The sequence below is a fragment of the Narcine bancroftii genome, chromosome 6 (genome assembly GCF_036971445.1).
Source record: "Narcine bancroftii isolate sNarBan1 chromosome 6, sNarBan1.hap1, whole genome shotgun sequence".
NCBI classification, from domain to species: Eukaryota; Metazoa; Chordata; class Chondrichthyes; order Torpediniformes; family Narcinidae; genus Narcine; species Narcine bancroftii.
Genome location: NC_091474.1, coordinates 226,147,843 through 226,168,566, shown reverse-complemented (window position 1 = coordinate 226,168,566; position 20,724 = coordinate 226,147,843). Strand labels below are relative to the sequence as shown.

Sequence of the window (20,724 nt, the reverse complement as noted above, 5' to 3'; positions counted from 1 at the left end):
TTTTAAACTGCTAACTTGTAATAGTTTCAATAATCAAAAAGTACACATATGCATACCAGATACTTCCAAATGCAATCCATGCCCACTAACACTAGGATTGTGACCACCAGTTTGTAAGATTTCTGTCTCAGGCAGCACATTTCCACGAACTGCACATTATACATCAAGGAGCCGCATGTGACTCGTGAGCCACAGTTTGGCCACCCATTATAGATGTACACAAATACCTCTTGCAGAGCAGACTCCATGGGCCAATGGGCTGCCTTCTGCTCCTATATCTTGGGAAATAATGAGGCATAGATGTCAGTGTTTTTCCAGCTTGGAGGGTCAAACGAGAGGCCAAAGGCTTGGGGCAGGGAATGGGGGGGGGGCAACACGAAAATGATTTAACATGGATTTAAGTGGTATTTCCCCCCCCACCACCACCACCACACACAGAGGGCAGTGGGTACCAGTGGAAGAAACAGAGGCATTTGACAAGGTCCCTCATGGTAGGCTGATCCAGAAGGTACAGATGGATGGGATCTGTGATGAATTAACAGTTTGGATTTGGCATTTGCTGGCCCATGGAAGGCAGTGGCTGGTGGTGAAAGGATGTTGTTTTGGCTAAAGGTCCATGACCAATGGTATTTTGCAGGGATCACCAGTTGTTCACAATATACATGACTTGGATAGAGTGGACGTGGAGAGGCTGTTTTCTATGGGGATGGAGGGATGGGGAAGGAAAGAGTCTGGGAGCAGAGGAGAGCCTCAGAATACAAAAATGCCCTTTGAGAACGGAGATTAGGTGACATTTCTTTTTCCAGAGGAGGTTGAGTCATTGGAATTCATTGCCACGATAGCTGTGGAGGCCAAATCTTTGTGTATATTTAAGATGGAAGTCAATTGGTTCTAGATTAGGATGAGAATCAAGTGTTTCAGGGAGAGAGCAGGTAAAATAGGGTTGAAAGGGATAATAAATCAGCTATGAAGGATCCTACAAATAGGTTGGGATGGCAGGTGTCCTGCCAGAACAAATCTAACCCTATCGTGGATGTTGTCAGAGTCCAGTGACTAGAACACACACTTTAAGAGTTCAAGTCGTGTTCTGTACCCCACTCCATTCGGGACTGTAAATCCTGCTCAAGCAAGAAAGGGCAACGCATACAAACTTCCACCTTAAGTATTCCCTATTCCAGAATTGCTCTGTGATTGGTAAGGAATTGCTTAAGGTGATATATGAGTGGGAAGAGAAGGTCGAGAACCACTGCTCTGGACCCAATTGTTATTGAAATATTCTGCTTGTGAAAAATCGTCATTGGGCCCATATTCTTTGGAGTTATGAAACTGTGCACATAACGAGTCAATTAGATATGATTAAAACAGTGGTTTTCAAACCTTTTTCTTTCCACCCACATACCAAAAAGGTTGCCCACCTTTGGTATAGCGTATAGATGGCCACTGGTATCAGAGTCCATCTTGAGTCTGATGTGAATGACTATATAGTTGTATATAGTAATTGAGTACCATTTGACATTTTCCCATATGTCTCCTGAGTGCCCATTAAAGTTACCTCTGATTGTAACACTTGTGTCCAGACTTGTTTCACTGTGAACCCACTGAAACTAATACTCTTTCAAACACAAGAGAGGAACAGCAACTTGTATTCGGCTTTGGCAAGTCTCCAACGAGATGGCATCAACAGTCAATTTTCAGAAACCCCTCCTCTTCTTTGCACAATCCCTAACCTCCTCTCGTCTCCCATATCTCTGGCTCATTCCTCCTCCTCTTTCCCATCCCACAACCTCTTTACCTACCTTTCATCCACATGTTCCTTCCTCATATCAGGGTACATCTCCATCAGGCCTCTATTCTGCCTCTGATCACCTCCTAGCTTCTTACTTTCCCCCCCCCCCCCATCCCCCTCTCATTGTAATTCCTGCTAACCTCTGCCTGTTTCTTGCTATATCAGATTTGGGCCTACTTGGTTCGGCTGGGAGTAGGAGAAGGAGCTTTGTGAAAATGACGGGGTTAATTGGTCAAGGGGCCAATAAAAGGGGAGGGAGCGGCCGGGGAGGGAGCGGCCGGGGAGGGAGCGGCCGGGGAGGGAGCGGCCGGGGAGGGAGCGGCCGGGGAGGGAGCGGCCGGGGAGGGAGCGGCCGGGGAGGGAGCGGCCGGGGAGGGAGCGGCCGGGGAGGGAGCGGCCGGGGAGGGAGCGGCCGGGGAGGGAGCGGCCGGGGAGGGAGCGGCCGGGGAGGGAGCGGCCGGGGAGGGAGCGGCCGGGGAGGGAGCGGCCGGGGAGGGAGCGGCCGGGGAGGGAGCGGCCGGGGAGGGAGCGGCCGGGGAGGGAGCGGCCGGGGAGGGAGCGGCCGGGGAGGGAGCGGCCGGGGAGGGAGCGGCCGGGGAGGGAGCGGCCGGGGAGGGAGCGGCCGGGGAGGGAGCGGCCGGGGAGGGAGCGGCCGGGGAGGGAGCGGCCGGGGAGGGAGCGGCCGGGGAGGGAGCGGCCGGGGAGGGAGCGGCCGGGGAGGGAGCGGCCGGGGAGGGAGCGGCCGGGGAGGGAGCGGCCGGGGAGGGAGCGGCCGGGGAGGGAGCGGCCGGGGAGGGAGCGGCCGGGGAGGGAGCGGCCGGGGAGGGAGCGGCCGGGGAGGGAGCGGCCGGGGAGGGAGCGGCCGGGGAGGGAGCGGCCGGGGAGGGAGCGGCCGGGGAGGGAGCGGCCGGGGAGGGAGCGGCCGGGGAGGGAGCGGCCGGGGAGGGAGCGGCCGGGGAGGGAGCGGCCGGGGAGGGAGCGGCCGGGGAGGGAGCGGCCGGGGAGGGAGCGGCCGGGGAGGGAGCGGCCGGGGAGGGAGCGGCCGGGGAGGGAGCGGCCGGGGAGGGAGCGGCCGGGGAGGGAGCGGCCGGGGAGGGAGCGGCCGGGGAGGGAGCGGCCGGGGAGGGAGCGGCCGGGGAGGGAGCGGCCGGGGAGGGAGCGGCCGGGGAGGGAGCGGCCGGGGAGGGAGCGGCCGGGGAGGGAGCGGCCGGGGAGGGAGCGGCCGGGGAGGGAGCGGCCGGGGAGGGAGCGGCCGGGGAGGGAGCGGCCGGGGAGGGAGCGGCCGGGGAGGGAGCGGCCGGGGAGGGAGCGGCCGGGGAGGGAGCGGCCGGGGAGGGAGCGGCCGGGGAGGGAGCGGCCGGGGAGGGAGCGGCCGGGGAGGGAGCGGCCGGGGAGGGAGCGGCCGGGAAGGTAAGCTGAGTTATTTGCCTTCGTATTCAGAGTCATGCCAATAGGGTTTGTGCTCTGTACTGGGTGTCAGATGTGGGAACAATGGGTGACCTCCACCCTCCAAAATGGCCACATCTGCAGCAGGTGTACCAAGATGCAGTTACTAAGGGACCAAATTAGGGATATGGAGTTGCAGATTGATGACCTACAGCTTGTAAGGGAGAGTGAGGAGTTGATCGTCTCAACTTTCTGGGCTATAAATACTCCAAAACCCGTGTCAGGTAAGTGGGAAACCGTCAGGGGAAGAAAGAAAAAAGCGAGAAAAACGGAGAGCACACCAGTGATTATCCCACTCAGCAATAGTTATGTTGTGCTGGATTCTGTTGAGGGAGATGACCGGACAGAAGATGGCCATAGGCACCAGGTCAATGGCAATGAGCCTGGCAGAGTGGTGCAGAAGAAAAAGAAAAGGAGGAATGCAGTAGTTATTGGGGACTCCATTGTCAGGGGTACAGACAGGAGGTTCTGTGAGCCAGATAGGTATACCCACATGGTGTGCTGCCTCCCTGGTGCAAGGCTACGAGATATCACAAATCGGGTCCAAAATATTCTGAGAGGAGAGGGAGAGCAGCCTGATGTCTTGGTACATATGGGTACAAACCACATTGACAAGAAAAGGGAGGAGGTAATGAAAAGGGATTACAGTGAGCTGGGACAAAAGCTGAAAGACAGGAATGCTAGGGTGGTGATCTCGGGATTACTACCTGTTCCAAATGCAGGTGATGAAAAGAATGTAAGGATAAGGAAAATGAACATGTGGCTGAGGGACTGGTGTATAAGGCAAGGATTTGGATTCTTGGATCACTGGGATCTCTTTTGGGGAAGGCATGATCTTTACAAGAAGGACGGGTTGCACCTAAATCCAAAAGGTGTCAACATTTTGGCAAGTATGTTCGGTACAGCAGTGGGGCAAGCTTTAAACTAATTTGGCAGGGGTATGGGTACCTGAGTGATAGGGAAAAGGGTAGGGAAGATAAAAAAATGGCCAGGAAAAGTAAAATAGGAAAGTAATGTTGGGAGGAGAAAGTAAAAAAATCAGATGGTGCAGTAAGTTTCCGGGTCAATGATAGTGTTAAGAAAATTACAAAGAAAAATAGTGGGCAGAAAAATCAAAAGAAAAGGTTACAGAAGTCACTAGATATTAAAAGGACATAAGAGCACTTTATCTGAATGCCCACAGTATTAGAAATAAGGTTAGTGAACTTGAGCCATGCCTATGATTTGGTAGCCATCACGGAAACATGGCTACAAGGTGACCCTAAATGGGAATTAAACTTTCAAGAGTATCAGGTGGTGCAAAGAGATCGACAGGATGGTATGGGAGGTGGAGTTGGACTCTTAATCAAAGATAAGCTCCAGGCAATAGTGAGGGATGATATAAGATCTAAAGAGCATAATGTTGAGTCCATTTGGGTAGAGATAAAGAACAACAAAGGGAAAAAATTATTGCTGGGTATTATCTATCACCCACCAAATAACAATAGTTTAGTGGCACAGGAAATAAATAGAGAGATAAGTGAGGCATGTAATAATGATACGGCAGTAGTCATGGGGGACTTTAACTTGCACATAGATTGGGAAAATCAAGTTGGTCGTGGGAGTCTGGACGAGGACTTCATAGAATGCATCCGCAATAGCTTTCTTGAGCAGCATGTTAAGGAACCCACAAGAGAAAATGTTCTCCTGGATCTAGTGTTGTGTAATGAGATAGGTAGAGTAAATGATGTAATAGTCAGAGACCATCTGGGAAATAGCGATTATAGTATGATTGAATTTCTCATTCAGATGGAAGGGGAAATAGTTAGATCTAAAGCTCATATATTATGCTCAAACAGGGGTGACTACCATAGGATGAGGGAGGAATTGGGCAGAGTGGACTGGGAGCACAGGCTAATTGATGAAACAGTTGAGGAACAGTGGAAGATTTTCAAAGAAATATTTTGTAATGCTCAACAAAAATAAATTCTGGTCAGGAAAAAAGGCAGCAAGGGAGGGAAAAATCAACCGTGGTTAACAAAGGAAATAAAGGAGAGTATAAAATTGAAGGCACAGGTGTACAAAGGTGCAAAGAGCAGTGGGAAACTGGAAGATTGGGATAACTTTAAGAGACAACAAGGGGTTACAAAGCAGGTAATAAGAAATGGGAAAAAGGATTATGAAAGTAAATTGGCACAAAATATAAAAACAGAAAGCAAAAAATTTTATAAATATATAAAACGGAAGAGGGTGGCCAGAGTTAACATAGGACCCTTGGAGGATGAGAAAGGAAAACCGGTAGCAAAAAATGACGAAATGGCCGAGGCATTGAACAAATATTTTGTGTCAGTCTTCACGGTGGAAGACACGTACAGCATGCCCAAGTACGGAGTTAAGGATGCGAATGTTGGGGAGGGCCTTGATAAAATAGTTGTTACTAAGGAAGTAGTGATGGAGAAACTAATGGGACTAAAGTCAGACAAATCACCAGGTCCTGATGATATGCATCCAAGGGTTCTGAAGGAAATGGCGGAAGTTATAGTTGATCCAAAATTCCTTGGATTCTGGGCAGGTCCCGGCAGACTGGAAGACAGCAAATGTCACGCCACTTTTTAAGAAGGGATGTAGACAGAAGACTTGAAATTATCGACCAATTAGCTTGACGTCTGTAGTTGGAAAAATGCTTGATGCCATCATTAAAGATGAAATAGTGAAACTTTTGGAACGTACAGGTTTAATCAGGCAGACACAGCATGGTTTTAGAAAGGGAAGATCTTGTTTGACAAACTTGTTAGGATTCTTTGAGGATATAATGGGTGCGGTGGATAGAGGGGAACAGGTTGATGTTGTATATTTGGATTTCCAGAAAGCGTTTGATATGGTGCCATACAAGAGACTTCTCAGTAAGTTACAGGAAAGTGGATTCCGGGGAAGTATATTGGCATGGATCGAAAATTGGTTGTCTGACAGGAGGCAGAGAGTCGGGATAAGTGGGAGTTTTTCAGGTTGACAGAGAGTGGTAAGTGGGGTGCCGCAGGGGTCGGTGCTAGGCCCACAAATGTTCATCATTTACATTGATGACTTGGAGGAAGGGACAAAATGTGGTCTTGCCAATTTTGCGGAGGACACCAAATTGAGTGGAAGAGCAAATTGTAATGAGGATGTGGAGAGTCTGCAGAGGGATATAGTTAAGCTGGATGAGTGGGCAAAGGTCTGGCATATGGAGTTCAATGTTAGTAAGTGTGAGGTTATCCACTTTGGCAAGAAAAAAAAAGAGCTGAATATTATTTAAAGGGTGAAAAACTACAGCATGCTGTTGTTCAGAGGGACTTGGGAGTGCTTGTGCATGAATGCAAAAAGTTAGGTTGCAGGTGCAGCAGGTTATTAAGAAGGCAAATGGAATGTTGGCCTTCATCGCTAGAGGAATTGAATTCAGAAGTAGGGAGGTAATGTTGCAACTGTATAAGGTACTGGTGAGACCACACCTGGAGTACTGTGTCCAGTTCTGGTCTCCACATTTAAGGAAGGATATACTAGCTTTGGAGGTGGTCCAGAGGAGGTTTACTAGGTTGATCCCTGGGATGAAGGGGTTGACTTATGATGAAAGATTAAATCGTCTAGGATTGTATTCGCTTGAGTTCAGAAGAATGAGATGAGATCTTATAGAAACATATAGGATTATAAAGGGTATGGATAGGATAGATGTAGGAAAGTTTTTTGAGCTGGCTGGGGAAACTAAAACGAGAGGACACAGTCTCAAGATTCGGGGGAGTAGATTTAGGACAGAGAAGAGGAAAAATAGTTTTTCCACAGAGAGTAGTGAATGTTTGGAATTCTCTATCCAGGGACGTGGTTGAGGCTGCCTCATTAGACATATTTAAAATTCGGTTAGACAAATTTTTACATGATAGAGGAATTTGGGGATATGGGGAGAAGGCAGGTAGGTGGACTTAGGTCATAAATAAGATCAGCCATGATCTTATTGAATGGCAGAGCAGGCTCGATGGGCCATTTTTGGCCTACTCCTGTTCCTACTTCCTATGTTTCCTATGCAAGAGCCTTGGTCTAAAACACTGACCACCTATTGCCTTCTATTGATGCTGCCTGACTCACTGGGTTCCTCCAGCATTTTGTGTGTTGCTCCAGTTTTGCAGGATCTGTAGTCTCTTTTGTTCATAAGTCTCTGAGGGCTGTGACTCTTAGGAATTCTCTATCCAGATGCTTTGAAGTTCAAAATCTTGGTGAACCAAAATGATTTAAAATTTCTGTCTAAGCATGCTGCAAGAACGAAGGGAGGCGAGGTCTGTGATTAACTTTTTAAAGAGGCTATAAGCGGAACGGAAACTATGAAGAATCTGTTTATCCATAAACAAAAGCAGTCTCTGGATTCTTGCTGTGTTGATATCACAAAAGATTTGCAAGTCAGCACGTGAGGCAGATGGCACTGCTACACGCAAAGGAGCATGCATCACAGAAATCAAGTAAGCCATAGTAAAGCTATGTCAACATCCCAAATTCTTCAAGTTCCTACTTCTACATTCAATGTGCAAATCCAATTTCTGGAATACTTCTTGTGGAATACACAAAAGTGCAAGAGAAACTCAGCAAGTCATGCAGCACTTGTAGAAAGTAAAGGGGAACCAACATTTCGGGCCGGAGCCTTTTGTTTAGGAATGGCCAAAAGTAGGCAGATGCCGAATAAAAAGGGGAGGGGAGGAGAGGAAGGAGTATAGGTTAACAGGTATAAAAAGAGTTCATGGTTGAATATAGGTGGGAGAGTAGAAGTGAAAAATGATGGTGATGGGGGATGGGCTAGCTCTCTGAATGGAGAGGGAAGGCAGTGGAGAGCCGATAGAAAAAAAGACAGAAGGATAGAGAAAGAGAGAAAAATCGGGGAAGGGGGTTAACAGAAACTGGTGTTGTCGATGTTAATGCCACCTGTTGATCCCCCCCCAAGTTCCTCAACATGGTTATCCAACTGCACGAAAACCAACAAGGTCGGGTCAGATACAGCAATGAGCTCTCCGAACCCTTCTCCATTGACAACGGCGTGAAGCAAGGCTGCGTCCTCGCACCAACCTTCTTTACTATCTTCTTCAGCATGATGCTGAAACAAGCCATGAAAGACCTCAACAATGAAGACACTGTTTACATCCGGTACCACACGGATGGCAGTCTCTTCAATCTGAGGCGCCTGCAAGCTCACACAAAGGCACAAGAGCAACTTGATCGTGAACTACTCTTTGCAGACGATGCCGCTTTAGTTGCCCATTCAGAGCCAGCTCTCCAGCGCATGACATCCTGTTTTGCGGAAACTGCCAAAATGTTTGGCCTGGAAGTCAGCCTGAAGAAAACTGAGGTCCTCCATCAGCCAGCTCCCCACCATGACTACCAGCCCTCCCACATCTCCATCGGGCACACAAAACGGTCAACCAGTTTACCTATCTCAGCTGCACCATTTCATCTGATGCAAGGATCGACAAAAGAGATAGACAACAGACTCGCCAAGGTAAATAGCGCCTTTGGAAGACTACACAAAAGAGTCTGGAAAAACAACTACCTGAAGAAAGACACAAAGATCAGCGTGTACAGAGCCATTGTCTACCCATGCTCCTGTTTGGCTCTGAATCATGGGTCCTCTACCAGAATCACCTACGGCTCCGAGAACGCTTCCATCAGCGCTGTCTCTGCTCCATCCTCAACATTCATTAGAATGACTTCATCACCAACATCAAAGTACTCGAGCTGGCAGAGTCCGCAAGCATCGAATCCATGCTGCTGAAGACCCAACTGCGCTGGGTGGGTCACCTCTCCAGAATGGAGGACCATCGCTTTCTATAGATCGTGTTCTATGGTGAGTTCTCCACTGGCCACCGAGACAGAGGTGCACCAAAGAACAGGTACAAGGACTGCTTAAAGAAATCTCTTGGTGCCTGCCACATTGACCACCGCCAGTGGGCTGATATCGCCTTCAATCGGGCATCTTGGCGCCTCATAGTTCGGCGGGCAGCAACCTCCTTTGAAGAAGACCGCCTCTGACAAAAGAGGAAAAACCCAACACCCAACCCGAACCCACCAATTTTCCCTTGCAACCGTGCCTGCCTGTCCCACATTGGACTTGTCAGTCACCAGCGAGCCTGCAGCAGACGTGGACATACCCCTCCATAAATCTTCATCCGCGAAGCCAAGCCAAAGAAAGAAAAGATGGACTATGAGATGTAGTTCCTCCAATTTGCAGGTAGCCTCAATTTGGCAGTGCACGAGGCCAATGGAGAGACATGACAGTGTGGGAATAGTGGGTTGAATTAAAACAGTTGGCCACTGAGATCTCCCAATCTGCATCCAGTTTTCTGATGTGGAGGAGGGCACAACGGGAGCACCAGATGCAGTAGATGACCCAACAGATTTACAAGTGAAATGTTGCTTCACTTGGAAGGACTGTTTTACGGAGTTAACTCAAGAGTAAATACTACATATGCAATTATAGTCATTGAGCTGTACAGCACTGAAACCTCTGGCCCAACTTGTCTTTTCCTAACAAGATGTCCATACAAGTTAGTCCTATTTGCCCATATACTTCTAAACCTTTTATATCCATATAACTGTCCAAATGTCAAATACAATTTTACCCGATTTGATTACTTCCATTGAAAGATTGTTCAATTCACTTCCCTACCCCCAAACTCTGTGAAAAAGCTGCCAATCTGGTCCCTTTTCCTCCCCCCACCTGCCCCCTCCCTCCTTAAACTCATGCCCTCTTGTTTTCAACTTTGAACACTGGGAGAAAAACTATAGCTAATTTTCCTCATCGATTATGTTGTTTAGTTCTGAAATGTCACCCCTCAGCCTCCCAGCCTTTCCTCACAATTCAAACCCTTCAACTCTGGTAATATACTCATGAATATTTTCTGTACTGCTTCCAGTTGAATTACATCTTTTCTTATAGGAAGGCAAACAGAACTGCAAATAGTATTCCATATAATGTCTAATATAGATACAAAATTGCAGAATTCATATCTGTACCTCTGGTGCAAACATAGTTTCATACGATGGGTTGAACGCAACTTCCTTCAGAAATGGGTCAAGGTGAACTCCTGTCTCGATATCTTCCTAGAAATAACAAAACAAAAGATTCAGAATGGTTCAGTACAATTACCGCACAGATTACCATATAAAGTGGTAATATTAAAACAACAAAGGAGCAAATGATGGAAAATCAACTAAACCACCATTTCAACTTCCCAGATGACTCCTTAATTAAAAGGCATACCATACCACATCATTCACCAGAGTATCACTGAATATATCAGTAGCAAATGTAGGCAAGTGCCTTGTTAATTAGTTGTATTACATTCAAAGATAAAATTGGACAATGAAGAATTTTCTTCCTGAACACGTAGAATATAAGAAATATGACCAGGAGAAGGCCATCTGGCCCATTGAGTCCATTCTGCATTCAATCCGATATTGGCTGATCTGATGATAGGTTCATCTCCACCTACCCGTCTTTTTCCCCATATCCCTAAATTCTATTACTATGTAGAGATCTATCCAATCTTGTCTTAAATATATTTACTGAGGCAGCCTCCATTGCTACAATGGGCAATGAATTCCACTGATTTGCCCCCCTCTAAGAAAAGCAATTCCTCCTCATCTCCGTTTGAAATTTACTACCCTGAATCTTGAGGCTATGTCCCCTAGTTCTGGTCTCCAACATTGGAAACAACTTACCTACCTCAATCTTATCTACGTCTTCCATAATTTTATTCATTTCTTTAAGATTCCTCTTATTCTAAATTCCAGCAAATAAAGCCCCAGATGACTCAGTATCACCTTATAGGCTAACCCCCTCATATCTGGAGTCAATCTGATGAACCTCCCCTCCACCACCTACATAACCAGTACATCCTTCCTCAAGTAAAGAGACCAGAATTGCACACAGTACTCCAGATGTGGTCTCATCAGTACTTTGTACAGTTGCAGCACAACTTCCCTGCTCTTAAATTCAATCCCTCTAGCAATGAAGGCCAACATTCCATTTGCTTTCTTGATACCCTGCTGCACTTGCAAACCAACCTTTTGTGATTCAAGCACAAAGCGCTCCCAAGTCCTTTTGCACGGCAGCAGGCAGTAATCGCTTGCCATTTAAATAATATTCCAGTCTTCCATTCTATTAAAGTGGATAACCTCACATTTGCCAACATTATCAGACCCTTTCCCACTCACTTAACCTATCTGTATCTCAGTTTCCTCTTCACAATTTGCTTTTCCACTCAATCAGCAAACTTAGATACACTACCCAGTGTCTATACAGTGAAAAGTTAGGGGCAAACTCCGATCCGTTGCACCTCCCTCACCATTGATTCCCAACCAGAAAGCCACCCCCGCACCCAAACTCTCTGCTTTCTATTCGTTAACAAATCCTCTATCCATGCTAATACCTCACCACCAATTCCATACATCTTTTATACAGCACTTTGACAGCCTTCTGAAAATCTAGGTAAACAACCTCCATCTGCTTCCCTCTATCTACTGTGCTCATTATATCCTCAAAGAACACCAGTAAATTTGTCAAGCAGGACCTGCCTTTGCTGAATCCAGGCTGCATCTGCCTGATGGATCCAATTCGCTCCAGATGCCTCACTATTTCTTCATTAATAATAGCTTCAAGCATTTTCCCAACTACAGATGTTAAACTAACTGGCCTATAGTTCTCTGCCTTTTGCTTTTATCATTTTTTGAATAGTAGGGTTACATTCACCATCTTTCAATCCACTGGGACCTGCCCAGAGTCCAGAGAATTTTGATAAATTATCACCAAAGCCTCATCTATAATTTCTGCCATTTTATTTAGTAACCTTGGATGCACTCCATCAGGACAAGGGGGTTTAATCTATCTTTAGCCCCTGAAGTTTTCTGAGTATGATCTCTTTAGTGCAGCTATCATATCCAGGTCTTCACCACCCATCCCATCTATAACATCTGTCTTTAGCATGTTCGAAGTGTCTTCCACTGTGAGTACCAACATAAAAGTCCTTCAAGGCCTCAGCCATTTCCTCATCATCCAATAGCAATTCCTCCTTCTTATCTTCCAAGGGTCCACCCTTCTTCACTTTAGCCAACCTTTTGTGGTTTATACAACTCTTAAAAACTTTTACCATTCGTTTTTATATTTTGTGCTAATCTTTTCTCATAGTCTACCTTCCCTTTCTTTATTGCTTGATTTGTGGTTCTTTGTTGGTTCTTAAAAGTTTCCCAATCTTCTGGTTTCCCTTCAGTGTCAGGCAACTGGAATCCCTCAATGCTGGCCAACTAGTGTTGGATACTGACACAAAAGGGATCAGATCCCTTTTGTCACAAAAGCGACAAAACATTTTTAGGTCAGTTGAATTAATGCAATGTGTCAGCATTATTATGCAATTAAACATGCTAAGTTCAATAAAAGTTGATGATTGGCAGCAAAGTTGGCATAGAGGTTAGCACAACACTTTAGAGCGCCAGCAATCGGGACTTGGGATCGAATCCCATGCTGTCTGTAAGGAGTTTGTACGTTCTCCCAGTGTCTGTGCGAGTTTTCCCACGGGGGCTCCGGTTTCCTCCCACCGTTTAAAATGTACTAGGTGTAAATTGGGCGACACGGACTCGTGGGCCGAAATGGCCTGTTTCTGTGCTGTATGTCTAAATTTTAAAAATTATATTTAAAATTGAAGATGTCTACCATAATTCCCAATTCTTTTTCAGGAAGCAAACCTTTTGAAAAGATTTGTTGTCCAGTGTAATTTATAACATTCAAATAGGCTGCTTGTGTCTTCAAGCAAGGACTAATGGTTTTCTCAACATTAGAATGCAAAGTTAATCTAAACACAATAATGCTCTGCTTCATATATATATTCCAATGATAGATTCTGCTTTAACAACAGTTTGCAAATAATTCAGCATCGTAATCGTTCACATTCTTTATTTCAGCTCATTTGGTGACATTCTAAGCTTGAGCATGGTATCAAATCACGTTGCAAAGACATGAACACAACATTTAGACTTATAATTTAGGGCATTTCCAAGGACCAATGAGGACAAATCTGCTCTGTCAGATACAAGTCAATGAATCTTGATCACTATTTCAAACACTAAGAATGCTCCCAGATGCTTTTAACATCATAATTTAATCATTATGGCATTAACCTTGCCATGCACAAATTGCTGCATTGAATAGAACAGTGACAAATTCAAAAGAACATTAATAGCTCCAATTAGCAACGGTGGAATGATGAGAGACCACCCCCTGCATCACTGGGGGGGTTGTATTACTGGAAAATAGAGAACATCATGATTTTCTATAAACACAAAGCTGTGTAATCTGCACAAGCACAAAAAAAAACAATTAAGGAAAGATACATTTGGTTGATTCATAAACACACACAAACACACACACACACAAACACACACACACACAAACACACACACACACAAACACACACACACACAAACACACACACACACAAACACACACACACACAAACACACACACACACAAACACACACACACACAAACACACACACACAAACACACACACACAAACACACACACACAAACACACACACACAAACACACACACACAAACACACACACACAAACACACACACAAACACACACACACAAACACACACACACAAACACACCCACACCCCACACACCCACACACCCACACACCCCACACCCACACACCCCACACCCACACACCCCACACCCACACACCCCACACCCACACACCCCACACCCACACACCCCACACCCACACACCCCACACCCACACACCCCACACCCACACACCCCACACCCACACACCCCACACCCACACACCCCACACCCACACCCACACCCACTGAATTTGCAGGTAAAATTTTTCATTAATGATTTGTGAATTTTGTGTAAGGGACCTCCTATTACAGAATGAGGCAGGATAGGTGGGACTATGATACATAATTCCCTGAAAGTGGCATCACAGGTAGATAGGGTTGTAAAAAGAGCTTTTGATATATTGGACTTCTTAAGTCAAAGTATTAAGTGTAGGAGTTGGGACATTATGGTAAAGTTGTACAAGTCGCTGGTGAGGCCAAATTCGGAGTATGATGTGCAGTTTTGGTCATCTAACTATAGGAAAGATATCAATAAGATAGAAAGAGCCTTTCTGTAATTCAATAATTTATTCGGATGTTGCCGGGACTTCAGAAACTGGGATATAGTGAAAGGTTAAACAGATTAGGACTTTATTCCCTGGACTTCAGAAATTGGGATATAGGGAAAGGTTAAACAGGTTAGAACTTTATTCCCTGGAGCGTAGAGGAACGATGGGAGATTTGATGGAGGTATTTAAAATTATGAAGGGGCTAGATAGAGTACATGTAGATAGGCTTTTTCCACTGAGGGTAGGTGAGATACAAACCAGAGGACATGGGTTATTCTTCACACAGAGAGTGGTGGGAATGCAGAATGAGCTGCCAGTTGAGGTGGTGAATGCGGACTCAATTTTAACAGTTAAGATGAATTTGGACAGCTACATGGTTGGGAGAGGTATGGAGGAAATGGACTAGCTGCAAGTCAGTGGGACTTTGGGTAAAAAAAAAAGTTGGGCCAAAGGGCCCTGTTTCAGTGCTGTAAATGTTCTATGGGAAATTTCCATAATAGGCATGTGTGTGGTGGCCTGTATGACACCACAATTTAATAGGATAGCAATTCACTTAGTCCATAATGATAAAACAAAAAGATCAATAAAGTCAAAATGCATGCCAGAATCAGCATCAGGTGTACTTTAAAATGAGGAGTCAATATTACACAGAACTTTGTGCAAGCCAAGTACAGAAAGCAGCATGCTACAAACAGAACCAAGAAATCCCATGACCAACATATCGAATCAAAGCACTGCAGCTTTACAAGATGTTGATAAGCCATCTTTGGAGTATTGTGGACTCAGGGACCCATTTCCGCATTGCATAGCTCTAATGATCATGAAAATCTATTTTAATGGTGGTAGACAAACAATTCACATGAAAAGGGGGCTCGATGAACATCCTCAACGATGGTGACATTTTCAGCAATTAGCCGAGGCTGATTTGTCAGCAACATGAACCAATCCCCAACACAAATGCTATCACCTCCATCAACTAAAAATGATAAAGGCAATCAGAGTATATTGAAAGCTATAGCTTCAAGCTCATCTTCAAGTCTACTTTGGAAAGATATAATTTTCAATGTCTTTATATTTGAAATTTTCTTACAACCCCAAGCTAATAAAATCCAAGCAAGTTCTCAGAGCAATCGCCTTCCCAACTGATTTCTCTGCCATCTATCCTTTTATACATGACTATCAACATCTTATTCTCCAATCACCAACATACACGAGGTATAATTTACTACTAGATCAATTTCTATACTAGAACCATTCAAGCTGTCAATCTCCGCATTTATGGTAACTGGATAAACCTCATTCGGTCAGAGGAAGAGCATCAAACTCCACACAGCACCAGAGATCAGGAGTGAATCTGCGTAGCTTGACCAGGTAACCAGAAACATTACCCATTGTGCCAATCTGGAATATCCCAGAACCCATCAACAGCTATTACAGCAGCAGTTCAGGAGGCGAGCTGACACCACTGCGAGATTAAATACTACCCTTTCCAAAAATGCCCATGCCCCTTTTACTTTTGTCACAACTATTTTATTTCTGTCTGGCCTATGCCCATAACCCCAATAACAGGTACCATCTTTTTTGGTCCATCTTCCAGCCAGGCTCCTAACACAATAATCCCATCAATCCCACTGCTCCCTTCTTAATTCCCTGTAGCACAGCAAATTACTCTCTCTCACGCATACCCATGAACCCTCCTCCTTGATTCTTTATTGCCACTTATCTACAATAAGTAGTACTGCATTGTAGCTGATGTCTTAGAGGCATGGAAATAAACCAGAATACTATTGGAAATCCACTTGGTCACAAGAATGCCAAACTCCTCCCAGATAGAATTAGTATCCCTGGCACTGTAAGGCAGCAACAATAACTGCTACATCATTGCCCTCTAAAGTTGCACGCCTCATTTTCTTTGCCATGATAAATTTGTTATTAGCACCTTATTTACAACAAAAACAATTTTTATATTGATCTACCTCTTGTATTCGCAAATAATTTTGAAAATTGACCAAGCACAATAAAGGCTCATTTACATTCTACAGATACACATGGTTCTTTGCACAAAGACAACACATGAGCACATGTTCTTTGAGATGGAAGATGGAGAGCCATTTGCAGATTGAAGTTGAAGTCAAGGGATGAAAGGATTTATGATGGTTCTAGAGATACTGAAAACAATAAGCATCATCTCAGAAGCACCTGTGTAAATGCACAGCCAATTTGTATCCATGTGGATAGACATCTCGGAACCACGTGGAATTAGATGCTTTCAGCATATCAGTGTGAAAAGACATTATCAACTTCAAAAGCAGAAATGATGTCACATACCATGTGACATGAGAGATCTGCCAGAAATATATAATTGAAATGGGAGGCAAAGAGGCCAGCTTAAAGAAACTTGCCATCTTGTAAGATGCAGATCTGATCAGCAGTAATATTTCCTACAGAGGGGCAAAAAGTTTCCTATATTACTTCTTAAATAGGGGAACACAAAATAAGTGGCTTTGAAATAAGTTCAAACGGTCTCTTTTAGATAAAGATGACAATTTCAACATTTGGAACACAGATTCCAAATATCTTCATTCAAGAGAAGTAAACAGACTCTGGAACTCTTAAGCAAGTTAAGAGGGAGTTTGTGAAATCACTCATAAATGAAAATCTCTCTGAAGGACAACTCAGAATTATGAGTTTAAAGAGGCCTGAAGATATGATGTTTAAAAGTGCTTTATAATTATTTCTAAACTGAAAATTTCAGAACTTGAAGCAAGACCAAAATGATGCTGAATTTTTAAAAATGGATTTTTCAGTGTTTGGGACATACGTATTTACATTTGTGCATAGTGGGGCTAAATTTAGGGTTTAAGTTAGAGATAAATAAGAAACGTCATGTCATGTTCAATAAAATATATTATTTTGAATTTACCGTTGTCTGGTGAATTTTTTTGCCATTGCTGTTCCTTTGTTAGTGCTAACAAAGTCTCTTTAGTCCCTAACAAAATTGACAGGGTGGTTAGTTTGTAACAAGAGACCTTTATAATATACCAACAAAGCCTAAAAGGCCCATAGTTTCTTTCATTTCAAAGACAAGCAACTACATCCATCTCCACTGCAAATAATGAGAGAAGGTCCTTGTTATTTTTGCTGTCCCCCCCTCCTCTGTCTCTTCGGAGCTTTTTACCTTAATGGAATTTTCGTATCAGAGGCTTTCTTGCTTAATTCCCTTTGTTATACAATTAACGAATTATATTTGTCATATTGCTACACAAAATTTTTTTGCTCTTCTCCCTAAATTTAATCATAAATCCTTTTCTTTAGATCACCACTTATACCTTACCAGGGGAGTTTCTCCCTCCCATAAAAAGTGAGTACTTGTTTCAGAATTAAGCACCTAATAGCATATGTGGAGCCGATTTCTGGTTCAATGTTTTTAATCTTGCTCCTATTTCATTCAACATTGTAACCTTCAATACACTTTCAAGCCTCAGATGAGCTTTTCTAACCAGGTTTTTTTTATTGAAGTAGGTTAATAATGCAAGAAATAGAAAAGTACAAGACACAAGTGATGCAGATTCTGGGATCTAGAGCAAGCAAACAAACTGTTGGATGAAACCATCAGATCCAGCAGCAGTAACTGGTGGGGGGTGTGGGTATAGAAACAAACTGTCAATGTTTTGGGTCAAAATTCTTCAAAGAGAAAGAGGGATTTCTGTCAGGAAGATTCACAAGTATGAGATCATGTATCACCAGATTTAAGAACAGTTTCCTTCCTACCATTAATGGACATGAATTAATGTCAAAACAATAAAATTATGCAGCCTTTGCTTCACAGCAGACTAATCTCTCTCTGCAACTCTGCACTCTTGTATTGTCTTACTTGCTCATAAAACAACCTATAGCACTCCAGTTTGGTGCACGTGACAATAAACTTGGTGTTGACAATTCCTCCACCCCTCACTGATGCTGCTCCGCCAATTGAGTTCTTCCAGCAGATTTTTATTGCTGTAGAAGAGTAGGCCTTTTGGCTCCCATAACTACTCTGCCATTCAATAATATATGGCTGATCTTTTTCAGCACAAGTCCCATATTCTCTCATTTTCAGCAGATTGTCCCTCTTGGCATGTTTCCATTTTGTACTTTATGACTCTAAATAAATGAGTTTCAATTCAATTCAAGTTGCCCAAATGTCAAGTCCAGACACTAGTGAAGCTGCACCACAAAATGAATCAGCTTTCACCATGCAGTCATACTACAGGGTACTAATCACACATTCAGCCCCACTTCATTGTACCTAATCACTGTGAGGATTAATTTTAATGTGGAAATCTAACATTAAATCAACATGTAGTAAAAAAGTAAAATGCATTGATTCATGGATATCTAGAAAATTGAAGCACTCACACATCAAGCCTTTTCGTCACTCAGCAAAATCATTGATTTATCCTCTGTCCTGATATTCTATTCCCAGTTTCTCTCCAAACCTTCAATTCCTTTAGAAAGCAGATAACTCATCAGGTCATAGGAACATAGGAAGTAGGAAAAGGAGTAGGCCAAAAATGGCCCATCGAGCCTGCTCCGCCATTCAATATGATCATGGCTGATCTAATTTATGACCTAACTCCACCTACCTGCCTTCTCCCCATATCCCCTAATTCCTCTATCATGTAAAAATTTATCTAACCGAATTTTAAATATGTTTAATGAGGCAGCCTCAACCACTTCCCTGGTTAGAGAAAAATACAAAAATTCACTACTCTCTGGGAAAAACTATTTTTCCTCATCTCTGTCCTAAATCTACTCCCCCGAAAAGAGTCAGGTGAGACCTCCCTACCCTTTCCTCGTCAAACCAGTGAGATTCATGAGAAATTAAATCTTGCATCTCCTTAATTATATTTGGTGACTTGGCATCTCCAATCCCTTTATGTAGCAAATTTCACAGGTTTCCATTTCTCCTCATGTTCGTCCTAAATTTCATTCTGTAACCTGAATCTGTGCCATTTCTGAAGGCTCAGTTCCGAAAAGTTGATCACCTTTTATTTCAGATTTATTGTCAGAGTACAAACATATATGATATCACATTCAACCTTGAGATTCTCTCTCCTCCCAGCAATGCAGAATTACCACTTATTGGGAGTGCAAAATAAACTGTACACAACATACACGTAAAAAAAAAAGAAATGTAAACAGATAATGAATAATTATTTTTTTAAAATCAATCAAGTGAAAAAGTAAGAATCCTAAAATGAATTCTTGATGGAGTTTGTTGTTGCGTGTGATGGTGGAAGGTTAGCAGCTGTTCCTGAACCTGGTGGTGCGAGTCTTGTGGCACCTATATTGCTTTCCTGATGGTAGCAGCGGGAACAAAGCGTATGCTGAGTGGTGAGATCCTTGATGATTGCTGCTGCTCTCCAATGACAGAGTTCCTTGTAGATGTTCTCGAAAGTGGGGAGAATTTGCCTGTGATATCCTGGGCTGTGTCCACTACCTTTTAGAGAGTTTACACTCAGGGGTATTGATGTCCCCATACCAGACTGCGATGCAGCCAGAAGTTTGCCATGGTTTTTGGTGTCATACCAAACCTTCGGAAACTCCTGAGGAAGTAGAGGTGCTGATTTGCTATTTGTAATGGGTGTGGGTGCGGCAAGACCAACTGAATTTCTCCAGCACTTTTGTGTATTGCATCAGAACCTGTGAACCCTCTTTCCAGCCAGGATACATGTTAATCTTACTTTCAGTTTGGGATTGGGAGTGAGTGGGAATATAGTATAATGATAATGTAATATTACAAAGTTATTCTTAATTGTTCTAAATAAATCTAAATTCTAACTGTACAATTAAGTTAAGCTTTGAAAGTAGCCACCAAGTTTTTAATTCCCACAATTTACTCAACTTAATTTGCCAATTACTTTCAGGAGGTATAATTGAGACATGTATATCACCACGGCGAACCCAAGTAATAATGGTGAAGGATCCTACCCATTGACACAAAAAGCAAATGTATGTAGATTATTCACAGTATATCAGAATTGGATGCTTACCCCCTTGCCAAGTATTGACGAAATGGTGAACAAACTTGAAAAGTATAGTGTATTCTACCTTTGATCTGAAAATTGCCTACCAGCAAGTGTCACTGAAGAAGTCAGATAAGAAGTATATGGCTTTTGAAGCCAATGAACATTTATACCAATGTTGTAGGATTCCATTTGGAGTCACAAATGGGGTGGCTGACTTCCAGCAAGCAATGGATAAGTTAGTTACAGAAGAAAGACTGCAAGGTGACTTCCGTTTCTTTGATAATATCACTATTGCTGGACATACACAAGAGTGACA

General features: G+C 43.9%; 1 protein-coding gene across 1 annotated transcript in view; it reads right to left on the bottom strand.

Annotated features, from left to right (window-relative positions):
• Positions 1 to 20,724, bottom strand: part of cdc40 (cell division cycle 40 homolog (S. cerevisiae)) — a 154,892-nt gene that overhangs the window by 130,681 nt on the left and 3,487 nt on the right. Inside the window, exon 2 of the mRNA XM_069887585.1 lies at positions 10,235 to 10,321. Within this exon, the coding sequence (XP_069743686.1) occupies positions 10,235 to 10,321 (87 nt within the window). The remainder of the gene's footprint in view (positions 1 to 10,234; positions 10,322 to 20,724) is intronic.